The following is a 16,194-nucleotide window of genomic DNA, read 5'->3' as shown; positions in this document are numbered from 1 at the left end:
ACATTTCTCCTTTTTTTTTTACATTATAATCTTTTCTTCTTTTAAGTAATGGTATCTTTTTGGCATCCAATTATTGGATGCATTGGTATTATCTCCACTGTTATGGTCGTCAGTACAAATGCTTCCCCTGTCTCGCATGAAAAACGCGATGGTACTGCTTACAATTACTGGACCACAAAGGCTTTCGGTGCCAATTTGGGTAATTGGCTTATCCTCGAAAAATGGATGGGCTCTTCCATCTTTGACAAATATGCTCCTCAGGCTACTGACGAATGGACGTTCTCTCAACAAGCATCTAATCCTGCACAAGCATTGCAAGAGCATTGGAATAGCTGGGTTACTGAAGATGATTTCAAGAAGCTAGCAAGTGTCAAGGCCAATCATATTCGTATTCCTGTAGGCTATTGGGCATTTATCAAACCTGATGCTGGAGAACCTTATGTATTTAGTGGTCAAAAAGCGCAAATTGAACGTATTCTTAGTTATTGTAATACTTATGGTATGTATGCCGTTATTGACCTGCACGGTCTCCCTGGATCTCAGAATGGTGAAGATCATTCAGGCCATTCGGGTTCTATCGGCTTTTACTCGGATTACAATATTCAACGTGGTCTCAAGACTGTTCAAGCTGTTGTCGATTGGATGAATGGACTCAATCCTACCTTAAAATCCAGAATTGCTTCTATCCAAAGTGCCAATGAACCAAGAGTATCAGGAAACCAACTTAGTATTTTGAAGAACTATTATCAAAAGGCTTTCAACATTATTAATGCTTCACCTTTCAAGGTTCCTATGATATTTCATGATGCTTTCCAAGGCCTTGGTGCATGGAACGATTTCTTACCCGTACCTGCCAATGCAGTGATTGATCTTCATCCTTATTATGCTTTCCCTCCAAACAAGGACACCAACTCAATCATTGGTGGTATCTGTGGATCTAGAGCTGCAGCTAAAAAATTTCATCTTCCTGTCTTTTACGGTGAATGGTCATTGGCTTCTGGTGTAGCTAGCCAAGAGTGGTGGCTCAGACAAATGATGGATACTCAAATTTCAGTCTATAAGTCTGGCGCAGGTGGTACCTTTTGGGCCCTTAAAAACGCCATCAACTCTAAAGAATGGTCTTTTGAGCAACTTGTTGATGAAGACATTATTAATTCCGGCACTTTTTCACTTCATACAAATGCTCAATGTTAATTTTCTGTTTTGTTTTTGCTATGCAATAACAAAACAAAGCAATAAAAATAAGTGCGTTCCTGTTTAAGATAGTTTATAGACACGCTCCTTTTTATTAAATGTTTGTAAAATGATAATGCTGCTCTTTTTTTTTCAAAAAAAAAAGACATAATATGATGTTTGTGAATAGCGCAATATGGGATTACCTTAAAAGGTTCTTCCATAAAACGACTTTTATTCAACATAATAGCAAACTTTGTGCACAGGCAATCAATCTTATAGGGCATAATAATAAGAAAAATTAGCAGTTACAGAAAGTGACCTAAATATTACTTTATAACAAAAAAAGAGCAAGTGCTCAGGGCACAACTTTGAACTAAAAATACCCTTAGTTTTGATAGCGACAACAAATGGGCTTGTTATTGTAACTTTAATAACATATCAAAAAAGCAAGAAAGCACAAAAAAAGAACCTTGTGAATGTGTTACATGCTAACTGAATGCCTGCTTAATTAGTAACACAGTGTTTTTATGCCGCATATAATGCTAAAGATGTTGTCGCTAGTACCCATGACTGACTTATTAGTCTAGATTTTGTTCTTTGGGGGTAAAATTCTGAGTTGAAGCTGTTTAGCTTTGTGACAACCCACCAATAGAAGATGTCATGATAAATGCTTGAAACACTCTTCTGCTTCATTCGACATCATCGATCATGTATTGTCAACAAAGCCACGAGATTATATGTTTTCTTTCCTCGTGAAAACTACGAGATTTATGAAAATAATAACAAAGATGTATAGATTGATGTCCAAAAACGATAAATAATTTATCGATCTTGGTAGAGTATCTCAAGTCATTTAGCCCCTGAATCGGTGTACCAATCATCCAAAGTACATTAGCAATGGTAAAATTGCTTACAACGCGTAGAAACCTATCATTTTGTCTCGTTAGTAGGCAGTCATCTATCAGGTTTGTGTGACACCAACTGACGCGTTCCTAGTCATTTTTCATCCCATTTTCAAGGACAACCTAATAACTCAAAGCAGACAAATGTGTGAAAATGTCAAATTATTTTCAAAGACATGTATATGAATGAAATTAATTTATTTTGCTCGATTTGTATGATAAATGTTCCTATTGTTAGACACTCTCACTGTATCATAGTTACATAAAAGAGTATAGTTTTTTTTTTTTTTTTTTTCATAGTTAAGGGATCCACGAGAGGGATTTGTAATGCATGTTACATATCAAAAGTTCTTGAAAGGCAAAAAATGTCTATTAGACTGATGTAAAATTTTTTCTTTTGCTTGCAGTTTGCCCCTTGTGATACAGAGTCAATATAACAAAAGAAGCACTTATATGATAACGACAAAAACTAAAAGTAGAAAACTAAAAGAATACTTAACCAGCTTGGTTTATATGAATATCAATTATCAAACCGGATACGTGCTCCGGGCATCAAATTTGAATTGGTAAGAAAAAGTAGGACAAGCAATAGGTTTTGCTTTCAATTTTCAACTAGTCTGTGTGCAAGGTGTATTTTCCTTTTTTCTTTTTGTTTGTATATCATGTGAGGTACAAAGATAAATACAAAATACAACAAATATTCAGCTGAAAGTGTACCTTAATCATAAGCTACTAAAAAGGACCTTGATTTTGAAGCAGCGATAAAGTTTATGATGCCCACGTACAGAGTCCTATAAGGCATGGTTTTATATGGAGTATCATTTTTTTTATGCATGATGAGCGTCAGCCCATTACTCAACTTGCTGGTTTTCATGAAACGCTTTTAAACAAGTCATACATCTTTTTTTTTATTTCTTTCTCTTTTTCTTCTCCTTTTTCTTTTTCCTTTCTTTCTTCTTGTTTAATACACATAATTTTTTTGTTACATAGAATATAAAAAGTATTCTTTATTAATACGACATGACTTCAACAGCTGTTAGGTACAACCAGCTATTAATTATACATATATATATATATACTAATTATGCTCTAGAGTCGCACTTCGTGTTCGTCCTCTGACACAAAAAGAACAGTTATCAAACTGCACAGAATGTATTACATTTATCCAGAATGAACCACAGATATTAATAGGAAAGGATCATTCGTTTACTTACGACTACGTTTTTGACACAAATACGGCACAGCACTATATTTACGATACAAGTGTCGTTCCTCTAGTAGAGAAGTTTGTTGATGGGTAACAATAACAAGAAAAAAAGCTCTGTAGTAAAACATAAAATTTAATACTTTGTCATACCTATTTTATTAGCTTCAACGCAACTATTCTAGCCTACGGGTATGACAATCTTTTTATACTTTTTTTTTTTGCGTACCTCTTCTTAAACTCAAAAATTTTATGATAGTCAAACAGGCTCAGGAAAAACCTTTAGTATGGGAACTGCTCTCGACGAAAACACAGATTCTGAACAGCAAGGTATGATGGTCTATTTTTCTCTCTCTCTAATTAATGATCTTGTTTTTAGGCATCATTCCTCGATTTATCAATGATCTATTCAGAAGACTTGAAATCAAAAAGCAGGAATCACAAGCAAATGAATATAATGTTTATGTGTCGTTTCTAGAACTATATAATGAAGATTTTGTTGATCTACTTAATGCAGCATCACAGTTACAACAGCAGCAAAACAGAAAGAGATCTAATTCTGTTGTTGGAAATAATCCTACAGCACCTGCATGCGAAGTTCAAATTCGTGAAGATATACACGGTCAAATCTATTGGAGTGGTGTTCGTGAAGAACAGTGCTCGAGCCCTGACGAACTATTAAGATATCTCACAAAAGGCTCATTATGTCGTACAACCGGATCTACAGACATGAACTCCGTGTCTTCTAGATCACACGCTATTTTCTCAGTCATTCTAAAGCAAAAGGTTCCTGACCAAGATAGTGAAAATCAAGAACTACGCACTATTGTCAGCAAATTTCACTTTGTCGACTTGGCTGGTTCTGAAAGAGTAAGCTATAATTTAGAATTCTATGTATTGACACTCAGCCAATTACTTTAAAAAGCTAAAACGAACAAATGCCCAAGGCAACCGTGCTCGTGAAGGTATCTCTATCAATTCGGGTCTACTTGCTTTAGGCAATGTGATTAGTGCTCTAGGTGACGAATCAAGAAAATCAGTACATGTGCCTTATCGAGACTCCAAATTGACCAGATTACTTCAAGACTCGTTGGGTGGTAACTCACAGACACTCATGATGGCTTGTGTGTCACCTTCCGATTCCAATTTTTTGGAAACACTTAGTACTTTAAAATACGCCAACAGAGCTAGAAATATCAAGAACAAAGTGACCATCAATCAAGAATTTGCTGGGTCTTCTGTTGAAGTAAACCAATTAAGGGCACAAGTAGCAAGACTGAAATTAGAGTTGAATATTCTAAGAGCGAACGGAGGTGCAGGAGCCAAGTTGGCTGATACCAATAATAACGGAAGCTCATCCGATATGATGATCAACAATATGTTGTACCATCAACATAGTGAAACGAGTGGGTCTACTGCTGCTGCCAAGGCTCTAAAAGAAGAAATCGACCGTCTCAAGGCCCGTGTCCGGACCATGTCAGATGATATCTGTAGAATCACTACCGAACGAGACTCCTTACTTATGGAAAGAGAATTAGCTCAACACTTAAATTCTGAGGAATGGCCAAATATTATGGACCAATTACAGCGTAGACCCTCTTCAACTTTATTGGACCAATCACCTATTAGCTCATTGCCCATTATTAGTCAATATCAAAAGACAATTCAAGACTTACGTGACGAATTAGCAGATACTCAAGAAAGACTCGCATTTTCAGAGTCTATCCGTGCTCCATTAATGCATGCCATGGCTATCCCTCCAAGTGCAAATGCTACCCCTACCCCTTCTTTTAAAACTCGCCATCAACAACATCAATTGCAAAAACAACATTCTTCCACAACCAACAGACGTCGTGGTGCTAGTAAAAAGAGACGCACACTCAATGGAAGCACAACTACTTCTAGAAATGTTACGTTTCGCTCTACGAGACGTTCCAAGGTTCCTAATGTATCAAGCGCGAGTAATAATAAGAATTCTGTTGCTGCTCCCTCTATAGAAGAAGTCGAAGTTGATGACGAACACGAAGATATTGAGGCTTGGTTACAAGCTACTATTGGTTCTATTCAAACATCTGAATCTTCCGGTCTTAGAATAGACGCTAAACAGTCTATTAATAACGCTCGATCTCAGATAGATAAGGCCCTGAAGGTCTTGGATGAATTCAAGGTAAAAAGTCCGAATTATTACTAAGATTACTCATTGTTTTGTTGTTCTTAATATAGGCTAAAGAATCTGAACAGGTAAAATATAAAATGCATCAAACAATAATGCGTGCTTACAACTGATCTTTTTTAAATTTCACTGTATAGGTTGAATATGAATGTGACCTCTTAGCAGATGATGAATTATTTGTCAAGCTACAATCGGAAGATACTCAAAGCATCTTTGGCGACATTGAAGAAGACTTAAGAGCTACCAAAGAGGTAAACCATTCACTGTCAATTTTATGTATTTACCTTGTTTTTAGTCTTTGGAGGATTCTGCTACAAATGAAGCTGCAAGAACCCCTCGTTCCAGAATAGCTTCAACGGATACTTTAATGTCCAATCTATCTTCTATTGAAGATGCTGAGCTTGCAGAATTCTATGAAAAGAATCCCAGCTTCCATCGTATGATTGATCAAATACAGTCTGATATTCAAGTCAATGAAGATCTTGTCGTCCAATTAGAAAAGACAGAAATTGAATATGTTCAGATGCGTAAGAAGTTTGAAAAGAAGCTTTATTCTTTACGAGATGAAATCTTGACATTGCGTCAACAACAACAACAACAACAGCAACAACAGCAACAACAACAACAACAACAACAGCAACAAAAGAAAGAACCACAAAACTCTGCTAATGCATACACCATGAATAGTATTCGTCAGGCTTACGAAGTAAAGATGAAGACGCTTATGAATCAACTATCTGAACTGCGTCGTAAATACTCTCAAACCTCAAGCACTATCCAGTCTTCTCGTAATCAAAATGAAAGTATGCTCCGTGCTCTTCGTGTCAATGTTGAAACTCTCAAGGTTGAAAAGAAACGTATGATCAAGCGTATGAAAGATGAAGCAGAACGTGTCAAGGAGAAGTTACACACGCATGAACGTGAAATTCAACAATTACGTCGCAAACAAATTAAAGACAATGAAATCAGAAAGAAACTTGAACGAGAAGTTAAACAAATGCAACTCGTCATTGGCAAGAAGACAGACGAATCTGTTGTTACTGCTGAAAAACTCAAATCTTTGGTTCAAATCCTGAAAAAGGCTGTACGTGAAGGTGGCGTTCTTGACGAAAAGATGCTGACTAGCTGTGGTTCTCTCTTGGACATTGGGTCTGCTATTGTTCAGTCTTCTAAGGTTGGCCGTATGTCTCGCACAAGACGTAGTAATAGTAACAAGAGCAGTCGTCGTCGTCATCATCAGGGCATTCCTGTTGAAGTACGTGCTGCCAAGAAGAAGGCCTTACTTGATAATGCTCTCTGCCAATTTATTCAAGGAAAGCAAGCTGTCGAAGAAATGAGACAACTCCTTGCAAAGAGAAACGATTTGGCTCAACGAAAAATCGAATATATCTCTGAACGTGAATTGCTGGTCCTCGGTCAAGATAGCAAAGAACTTTCTTCTATTGACCATGCCTTTAGACAAGTTATTGATGAGAACATAGAAACTGTTGAAGCTGAAATCTCCTATCTTAATGCTCGTATTCATGCTATTCATAACGATGCTGCTGCAGAGATTATGCAAGAAGATGAAAACGAGGAAGTTGTTGACATAAGTAACAAGCCTATTGAAAAGAGAGTTACCTTTGCTGACCATCATGATGCTCTGGAAAAGAAGATTGAAGAACCCGAAGAAGATAACTGGCTTGATATGGATGCACTTGAAGAACGCTACACCCTTCCTACAAGTGCTGGCCCTGAACAATCTTTGGAAATGATTTCCAGGATTCTCAAATCTATGGCTAATGATGAAGCTAGTTTTGTCATGGAGTTGGTCATTGATGATATTGTCATGCTTCGTATGGAAGAACATAACAACAAGATGTCTATTCAACAACTTGAAAAGTCTTCTCAAGATTTGAGACGTACCCTCATTGTTATGAAGAAGGCTGCTATTGACACAACTATTGAAAATGAAAAGAAACTGAAGCGTCTTCAATTGCAACAACAAGGTGGCTCTTCTCGACGTACTTCCATGTCAAGAGAACTCTCTTGCCCTAAATTGAGTAGTCAGTCTTCTCCTACAAATGAAGATTCTAGTGACGCCGACTCTGCCATTGATCTTCACAATGAAGACAATTACCAACATGTTGAAAGCATGTTTGAAAAGATTTACAACGACGGTCTCAGTGGAAAAGTATCTTCTTATGATTACAATATGGCAAGCATTGGCGCAGAGGCAGTTTCTCCCGTTACCTTGGCTGAAAACGAACTCAGTCCTTATCTTCGACCACACCCAGTTCAAGCGGTTGCCAATCTCAAGAGTGGTAGTGTTCAAGCACCCATGAAACCATCTACTTCCCCGCTTGTCAGCCGTCGTCGGGACTCAATGTCTTCCCCTGAACAGTTTCTGATGCAAATGATGCAGACACCAAAAGATGCCCGCCCTCCCGCTTCACCTTTGATGAAACCAGCTGAATTTGCAAGATATCAACAAGATCGTGAAACATCAACCAACTCTTCTATTCGAAGCCGAAACAATCCCAACATTCCTAGAAGATCTTCTGTTCAATCAGACAACGGAAACTGGTCTTCTGCCTATTCTTCAAATCATGGTTATAGCCAACAAATGGTACGGGCTTCTTCTGGCGGTAAAGCTTCTTCTATGCCACCACCTGAGCCCATTACGGCTATTAACAACCCACCTGCCACAATTTTAAATCGCCGCAGAGCATTTTCGTTTCAGCAGCCTGCTACCAACACATCTCCTAATGCAGGTCCTGTGAATACATCATTACGTAGACGCTCGCTTTTACGAGAGCTAACCAATCTTCCTTCCAATACCCCAATGAGCAACGAATCTAGTAGCCAAATACCCAAATCGCCATTATATCAATATCAACAACAACAACAACATTACTTGCCACATTCACCAACAAGTATTGATTATTCCAGTAATGGTACCACCCTCATTCCTGCTTTCAGCAGCCAATCAAATAATAGCAGTACAATGATGTCAATGCAACAGGGCAGGCCTCATTCTGTGCTTGCATTGCATGCTGCTTCTGTTGCGCCACCAAGACCTGTTTCAAAGACTACTCTTTACCCTAGTGCCAGAAGAGATTCTCCTAATAACTCTTATGAGTTGAGAAGGTCTGCTGTAACCAATAATGTATTTGATCGTTTGTCAGCAGGTCATACACAAGCCTCTCAAGCCAAGAAGCGCCTCGGAAATTATCGGTACTCTTCTAGTAGCATTGATGACCTGAGACAACAATGGGCAAGCGAACTTTCTGAGAGAAATATTAATGACGAATACTAGTCTGTTCTCATATTTCTGTGTAAAATCATGCTGTATTTGTTTGTATATTAAAAGCTATTTTATATATATATATATTTGTTAATAAAGTTTGACAAGGTTTCTTAATTTGGATGTTTGTTTTCTTATAATTAAAACAGTCAATTTTTTCTAGATAAAATCATTGCATTTATTTTACTAAACTCTTCTTTATCTCTTGTAATTTATAGTATGAGTCCTTCCCTAAGGCAACAAAAAATCAGCTCTTTAAGAAAAAAAGATGCCATGTGGATTTATAAAAACCCACAAGGTTTACAAATACTAGAAAATGTATGCAATGATGGGTGCAATATGTGCTTTTGCTTACTTATGAATAGGAACTAAACGAGCGTCGAAAAAAGCGTATAGCCAGACAAAAGGCATCCACAAGAAGTAGCTCGAATGATTTAGTATCACCTATGAAAGAACAATGTAAGATTGCACCATCATTCCAAATCAAGTAATTAAATTTTGGCTTGTTCCAGGTACAATACCTATTGCGAAAACGCTGCCACTAGACAACCAGTCCCTAGAAGATACTGAACACAAAAGACAAGCAAGCAAGATTGAAGAATCAAAAAAACTAATAGAATTACAAAAAGATCCTAAAAGGAAAGAGCAAGGCCTGAAAGTGCTATTAGAAAAAGCGGCTGCTGATACTCCACCTATTGCTCCTCCAAGACGATCATTTCCTGCAAAAGTAGTGCCTCTTGAGAGAGCAGGCTCACCTCAAAGAAATATATTGTTGGAAGCAAGACAAAAGTTATTATCTGCTCAACAAAAGACTGATAATCATATCACAAACTCTGATACAAACATGATAAAAAAGAAAGGACTTGTAGTATGTATCAAGAATCTCTAATGTTCCCATACTTATGTTTATGTAGTCTTCGTTTATTTCCGCATTTGAGGCACCAACACCTGATTCAAGCGATAAAAGTGAGTATCATTGCGTTTTATTTATTAAGCATCTTTAAATTGAAAAAAGTATAGACAACACTATCAAGCCATTATCAAAAATCGAGTCATCTAAATCTGTTTATTCTCGATCGATATCATCAACAGAAGAGTCTTCCAAATCACAAAAACAAATGAGAACACCATCTCCCACAAATGTCGTAAGTAAACATATGATCTCCAAACACAACCATATGCTAACGAAGTCAATTAAGTCTGAAGCACCCACTTTTATAAGTGATTCTTATTTTACACTTTCACCATCCCATATTTCTGAAATGCTTCCTCCTCGTCTCTGTACTTCCCCTGATTCGATGAGCTCTACAAGCTCAAAAGATGAAACACAAACAATTGATGGTAACGAATCTACTATCAGTGTCTATCTTCCTCAACTCTCACCTGAAATTTCAGTTCATGGCAATCATGTTCAGGAAGAATCACTTGAAGAGTTGCGCCCTGGTTTCAAAAAACAGGTATCATTTTCAGAACACCTATTGACATACATTCCCGAGGAATTTGACGATAGCAACAGCATTGTCTCCTCGTCTTGCTCTTCAGAAATAACTACGCCTGTATCCATGACTAGCCAGCCAGCTATCAAACCCGAAACTGTATCTAAGTTCGGCCAAACCATTAGTGATGAATTGGGCGGGATAAAAAAGAATCTCGTAGAAAAGGTTTCCCGAGAAAAGTTTGTCCCTCCTCAATTCAACAAAAAAGAGTCATTTGTGAACAAACGTTCTAACATGGCACCTCAAAAGTTGTCCACTAAATTATTAGATATGTTTCAACAAAAGGTCTCTATAAGCACATCACCAAAACTGTCGCGATCATCAACAGAACCTACTCGAGAACTCGTCCATGTAAGTTCATGATAATAACCACAATCCCATATACTAATTTTGCACTAGTTGACAAAAACCAGACCTAGAAAGCCACCAAGCTTAAAAAAGCCAACCTACCCTGCAGCAACTGCTCAGCCAGACTGGCGTAACAAAGCTACTACTAAAAAATACGAATTTGTTGCTTGAATAAACTTGAGTTATTTTTATTTACAAGAGTGGGGTTCATATTGGTTTATTCTTTGTTCTTTTCTTGTTCGTTAACTGGGGGAGGCATGGGAACGTCACTAAAGTCGTCTTGCTTGACAGCAAAAAGAGAGTATGCGTCTATAATAAAGTTAGCCGAGACGATCAAAAGTGATCAATAACTTACAAACACTTGTAGTAAAAGTGACAAGACCTGCTAAAGTAAGCAAGTTACGAGCAAGAAAAGGCTTGCGAGTTCTTTGCAAGGCAGGACTGAAGCCATAGCCCTTGGAAGTTGAATAAAGTTTTTCACGAGTAGGATGATTTTCCATTTTGGTAGAATAGTAAAAAAAAAAAAAAAATCGGCCCTTGCTCGAAAAATAAAAAAGTGTGTATGCGCACACAACTACTAGTTTAAAGTCAGAGAATACTCAGATACACATACATGCTAAAGTATCAAGTTTTATCGCTTGCAACAAATTTTAAATAAACAATGCAGACAAAAAATGTTAGCATCTTCTTTTTTTTTTGGGAAAACAAAAATTTGTCAAGACAGCAAGATTACAAGAGTTAGGGATTGAGCAGTTTTAAGGAAAATAGTATAGCTTAGGTTCACTTAAAATAGCTTTAACATTTAGATAGGATTGATACTGTCAAATAGGATTTTATTTAAAACTTGGCGTAAATATTCGGAGTTTAAACTAGTATTCTCATGTCAAAAACTGAAATCGAAAAATAGAGAAATTTAAAAATTCACCTTTCTTTCGTCTAAAGAATTTTTTAGTACGTTGGCCTGGTCACTCTTGGTGGTGCTCTGGATTTTGTTATAATCCCTTGTCAAAGACTGTATCTCTTAGGTATCAACAATTTTGTCAAGTGCCAAGTAATTGAAGTGGTGTCCTTTACTTGTGGTATTGGTATTGCCATCTGTAACATTGAACAAGACACTCTCATAAGCGATGAACAAAACACTTAATATATCCTTTTTAGGACATATTGAGGGGTAGCCCAGATGACGGCTATTTTCTATTGAGATAATATAAGGCTCATACAATCGTATTGAATGCTTCCACAAAAGCATTATTCTAAAGATATTTCATATGGCTAGTCACTTTGCTTCACATACACTAGTTTCCATTTATACGATGATTTTATTTTTCCAAATAAAACTTTCATCCAATACAAAGAAAAATTGGAAATTCAAGAGAAATGATGGACTAGAAGCGTCTAAAAGCGAAGAGCTATTGAAAAAGTGTATTAACAAAGTTAGTAGATATAAATACGGCGCATTGAATGATGTAAATAAGGCAGGTTGTTTGCTATTAAAATAATGGGCTACCCTCCAAAAACATGTTATCTGATTTTGAGCTGTAGCGTACACTTTTATAATACTTTTGTAAATCTAACACTTTGAGTGTGTTTCCTAGACTTAAAGAAGCAATTCTTACTGACATGTTGTGTCTAAAATGTCTCGATCAACCACAAATTGCAACATAGTCAAAAATGGAGATTTGTAAAGGTATTATAAAGGTAAAATGACGATTTTTTGACTTTTTTAAAACTTGCTATACTCTTGCATAAATATGTTCTTTTATGCATGCTCAAACATGGGAAGATTCATCTTGATAAACAGACGCACCTGCAACGGACTGCTACTCCGCCGCTAGTGTTATTATACTAATAAATTGTTTGCCAAAAAGAAAGGCAGTTTATGTTGGAAGTGTGTTCAAGAAAACCTAGGCTATGATTAAGATCGTATGATATGTTTGGTACTCGAGAAAGGCACAAATTGAGGATCAAAAGCTTATTAGGTGTATAGTGTATCAAAGGAAATTGCAAGTTCTTCAGTAGTCACAAAGTACGTATGTTTTCAATATATTGATAACTTTTGCATTCTACTTCAGACAAGCCAGCTGCTTTCAAGCATATAAAACTGTATTTGTACTTAACAACACAGTTTAAAACCAATTGACTATATAGCTGTGTCTGTATTAATTTTAAGATGTTTGTGAATAATTAGATTGACTTTTCAATATCCTTCCTTCAGTGCGTAGGAAAGAGATTTTGAGCTTAAACATGACGAAATTCTAAATATGTCAGTTTTTGCCGATCATATATTAGCGAATGATTTTGCTGCGATTTTTACTGACAACAGATCAATTTACCTATTGGAATGCATACCAAGTTTTGACAATATCAAATGAAATGTACAAATGTAGTAGGATATGGCGATACGCAGTTAAGCCCTTTTTTGATATTAAAAGGTTTTAATCTCAATTCAAAAGACGAAATACAAATAAGAACGTCTTCCCATACTTGCTTAATACTTTCCGAACAAAAAAGCCTACATAAAAGAGATTCGTAAATTCATTTTACTTCACATTACCTTTGGAAATCGTAGCTGTCAATTGAAGAGAAACAATGTCTGATCTATTGATCACGAACAGACCGGATCATGTCACTTTTTTTTTATCACAGAATAAATGCGCCGCTTTATTCTGTTCTTTATTACTTAGCATTGGTAACATATAAATTTTTTCATCTTATGATTTGAACCTTGTTCTTTCTCCTTCCTTCTTTTGTCCATTTATCAGATCAACTAAAAAAAATGACCGAGTCTCAGTCATTAAGAACAGCCACGAAGTGCTATTTGGCTTCAGACCTTGGTGTAAAGGAATATATTCCTTCCGGTAATTATGCTTGACATTTACACAAATGCTTAATGTACTTGAATTTATTGAATAATAGCCATTGAGGTGACATATACCCCCGAAGGTCAATTGTTTCAAGGCAAGTCTGCTGTAGAATTTGGCATTGACCGATCCAAGCAAGGGTCTAGTTTTACTGCATTCTTTAGTGTAGTCTGTGTTGTCGCCGGCACAGGTGCACTTGGTTTACCTTATGCTCTAAGACAAGGTATTGTATTCCACTTGCTGAATAAAGCAGACTTATATATTTTATATAGGTGGTTGGATTGGTCTCTTTATCTTGTGTCTTAGCTGCATTTTATCGATTTGTAATGTATCTCAAGAAAAGATAAATGAACGAATTGTGATCTAATAGTGTGCGTAGACACTGGTATTATACTGATCAGGTCCATGTATTATGATGGGGAAAAGCGTCTATCATCATATCAAGAGGTAGCTACAGAAGCTTTCGGCCCAATCGGTGGTTGGATAGCCTTTTTCTTTACAGCCATTACTTTAATCGGTGTACCTGTGCTTTATCTTTTGCTTTCTGGCTTAAACATTCACAATGTGGCCCAAGGCACATCAGCAGAATTAACTTTTCCTATCTGGGTCATTATTTGCACTGCCATCGTTGCTGTTCCATTTTTGTTTTTTAAATCATTGAATGAAGTTGCTTTACTAAGTTGCTTCGGTATGCTATCCACTGTAGCTGTAATCCTGATTGTCCTGGGTGTCTCTGTACGAGAAGCTTCTAATCAAGTTGATATACATCATGACTCTGTTATTTGGAATATGTTTCCAATTGCCTTAAGCTCAATTGTGTTTAGTTTTGGTTTGTATATTAACATGGTTTTACAGAATCTAACATACTTTTGATATAGGTGGTAATCCAGTGTATGCTCATATCGAGGCTGGTATGCGTAGACGTAAAGACTGGAACATGGTTGTTGCTGCAGGTCTGACATTTTGTGTCATTATTTATTTTCTTGTTACTGTACCTGGCTACTATGTTTACGGCATAACAGCTAAATCACCTATCTATGGTTCACTTCCTTCAGGTGGCCCTAAAACAGCTTCTATCATTATCATTACTATTCACTTGATCTTGGCTACACCTATCTTGCTTACTTCGTTTGCCCTAGACGTAGAAAAGATGCTCAAGATCAATGCAGAACATCGCTCGTTTGTAGTTGAGTGGGTCATGCGACTCTTGTTTCGTGGTTCTTTAATTGTGGTTATTGCTGTAATTGCTATCTTTGTACCTTTCTTTGGTGACTTTATGTCATTATTAGGTGCTTTCTCAAATAGCGCCCTTGTTTTGATCTTTCCAGTTTTGTTTTATTACAAACTAACAGGTATTCGAGGCAAGCCATGGTATGACTACATATTAGCCTTCTTGACACTTTTATTGGGTATTGTTGGGCTGATTTTTGGTACAATTTCAGCTATTCAGGCGTTGAACAATGACTTTAAAAATAATGCCTAGACATTTCATTACCTTTTCACATTGTAAAATAGATTTCTTGCATCAACACAAATAATAAAAACTGCATAATATTTTTTTTTTGTGGCATCATGACACTTTTTTATTGATATATGTAATGAGACAGCGAGGAATAAACTATGTACTAGTTGAAAAGAAAAGGTTTCCCTTTCTTTATACTCTTTAGTTACAGACATTCTCTTGACCAGAGGCCTTAGTGTTGAGAATCAAAGCAACAATAAGACCATAAAGACCCAAAACTTCAGCGAAAATCAAAATCAAAATCTAAAAAACATGTTAAACACTGAATGACACGTCTAAAAAAATATTTACCATGCCGACGAACATTCTAGGTTGTTGAGCAGTAGCGCGGACACCAGCATCACCAGTAATACCAATAGCAATACCAGCTAGTTAATATGATAAGGTGAGTACGCGTATTATTTCAAGTTACTGTTCAAAGTTACCAGCAAGACATGAGAGACCAACGGAGAGACCTGCGGCCATTTGAATGAAACCACTGAAGAGAGTTTGCTTCATGGCAACTAGAATAATCATTTAAGTACGTATGAACATCAATTTCCCTCTAAAAAACAAACTACTTACGGCCACCAGACAAAAGCACAGAAACTACGACACCATAAATACCCAAGATACCAGCCATGACGATAGGAACAATACACTTCAAGACCAAATCAGGACGTAAGACACCCATAGCAGAAAGACCAACACCAGATTTGGCAGTACCGTAAGCAGCACCAAGACCTATCGTTAAAGAGAACAGTCGTGTAACAAGATTAATATCTAAAACGAACAAGGAGTCGAGAAAAAAAAAAGTCGCAAAAAACACGCGACGTTTCCCGACGAAGACAAACTACTTACAGCTGAAGACAATGGCGGCGGCACAACCCATAGTACCAAAGAAAGGGGCGTAGACAGGACTAATATGTTGAAAGTGAGTTAGAGGTTTTCGTTATACGTCAATATGGTATTTACCAGTATTCACTCATTATATTGTATGTTTTCTGTAGGTACAAAAATATAGAATTAAATTTTGCTGCTTTATGGCTTTTTTCCTTTACTTACAATAGACTTTTCTAAAGAAGAATAAGGGGAAATTACTTATGTATCAGAAAAAAAGAAAAGAAGAGGGAAAAAAATGAGTACCAAATTATCAACTGTGTAGAGATTGCCGGTTGACGTCAACAGTTGAAACTCAGGTCGAGTCACAGATAATAAGAATATATTAAACAAACATCTTACTTTTC

General features: G+C 36.7%; 6 protein-coding genes across 6 annotated transcripts; 4 read left to right on the top strand and 2 right to left on the bottom strand.

Moving 5' to 3' along the window:
• Positions 1–31: 31 nt before the first annotated feature.
• Positions 32–1,265, top strand: B0P05DRAFT_530205 (glycoside hydrolase superfamily). The gene has a single exon (XM_051576837.1). It carries the CDS (start codon positions 49–51, stop codon positions 1,192–1,194), a length of 1,146 nt encoding a protein of 381 aa, XP_051437952.1. The 5' UTR covers positions 32–48; the 3' UTR covers positions 1,195–1,265.
• Positions 1,266–3,098: 1,833 nt separating this feature from the next.
• On the top strand, positions 3,099–8,753 carry B0P05DRAFT_569294 (uncharacterized protein; the record flags this gene model as incomplete). Its single annotated transcript, XM_051581236.1, has 9 exons — positions 3,099–3,118; positions 3,172–3,375; positions 3,448–3,474; positions 3,542–3,612; positions 3,662–4,152; positions 4,208–5,449; positions 5,506–5,523; positions 5,593–5,706; positions 5,751–8,753. 9 exons carry the CDS (start codon positions 3,099–3,101, stop codon positions 8,751–8,753), a joined length of 5,190 nt encoding a protein of 1,729 aa, XP_051437951.1.
• Positions 8,754–8,955: 202 nt separating this feature from the next.
• B0P05DRAFT_594618 (uncharacterized protein) lies at positions 8,956–10,749 on the top strand (the record flags this gene model as incomplete). Its single annotated transcript, XM_051583085.1, has 7 exons — positions 8,956–9,059; positions 9,107–9,200; positions 9,254–9,609; positions 9,656–9,707; positions 9,762–9,886; positions 9,941–10,588; positions 10,637–10,749. Coding segments are annotated over exons 1-7 (1,485 nt in total), but the record flags the coding sequence as incomplete, so codon positions are not given.
• B0P05DRAFT_530196 (uncharacterized protein) lies at positions 10,750–11,094 on the bottom strand. Its single transcript, XM_051576836.1, has 2 exons — positions 10,941–11,094; positions 10,750–10,894 (listed from the first exon to the last, which is right to left on the bottom strand). The coding sequence occupies exons 1-2, from the start codon at positions 11,083–11,085 to the stop codon at positions 10,803–10,805; spliced, it is 237 nt and encodes a 78-aa protein (XP_051437949.1). The 5' UTR covers positions 11,086–11,094; the 3' UTR covers positions 10,750–10,802.
• A 2,240-nt stretch (positions 11,095–13,334) lies between these two features.
• On the top strand, positions 13,335–14,994 carry B0P05DRAFT_505222 (transmembrane amino acid transporter protein-domain-containing protein). Its single transcript, XM_051575506.1, has 5 exons — positions 13,335–13,443; positions 13,502–13,669; positions 13,719–13,769; positions 13,826–14,275; positions 14,325–14,994. Exons 1-5 carry the CDS (start codon positions 13,362–13,364, stop codon positions 14,927–14,929), a joined length of 1,356 nt encoding a protein of 451 aa, XP_051437948.1. The 5' UTR covers positions 13,335–13,361; the 3' UTR covers positions 14,930–14,994.
• Positions 14,990–16,067, bottom strand: B0P05DRAFT_530185 (V-type proton ATPase proteolipid subunit). The gene is made up of 7 exons (XM_051576835.1): positions 16,013–16,067; positions 15,923–15,951; positions 15,809–15,867; positions 15,533–15,691; positions 15,394–15,471; positions 15,260–15,336; positions 14,990–15,211 (listed from the first exon to the last, which is right to left on the bottom strand). The coding sequence occupies exons 2-7, from the start codon at positions 15,934–15,936 to the stop codon at positions 15,110–15,112; spliced, it is 489 nt and encodes a 162-aa protein (XP_051437947.1). The 5' UTR covers positions 15,937–15,951; positions 16,013–16,067; the 3' UTR covers positions 14,990–15,109.
• Between the last annotated feature and the right edge of the window lie 127 nt (positions 16,068–16,194).

This window comes from Gilbertella persicaria, assembly GCF_025201335.1.
Source record: "Gilbertella persicaria strain CBS 190.32 chromosome Unknown B0P05scaffold_7, whole genome shotgun sequence".
NCBI lineage: Eukaryota > Fungi > Mucoromycota > Mucoromycetes > Mucorales > Choanephoraceae > Gilbertella > Gilbertella persicaria.
This window is presented reverse-complemented; position numbering and strand designations above follow the sequence as displayed.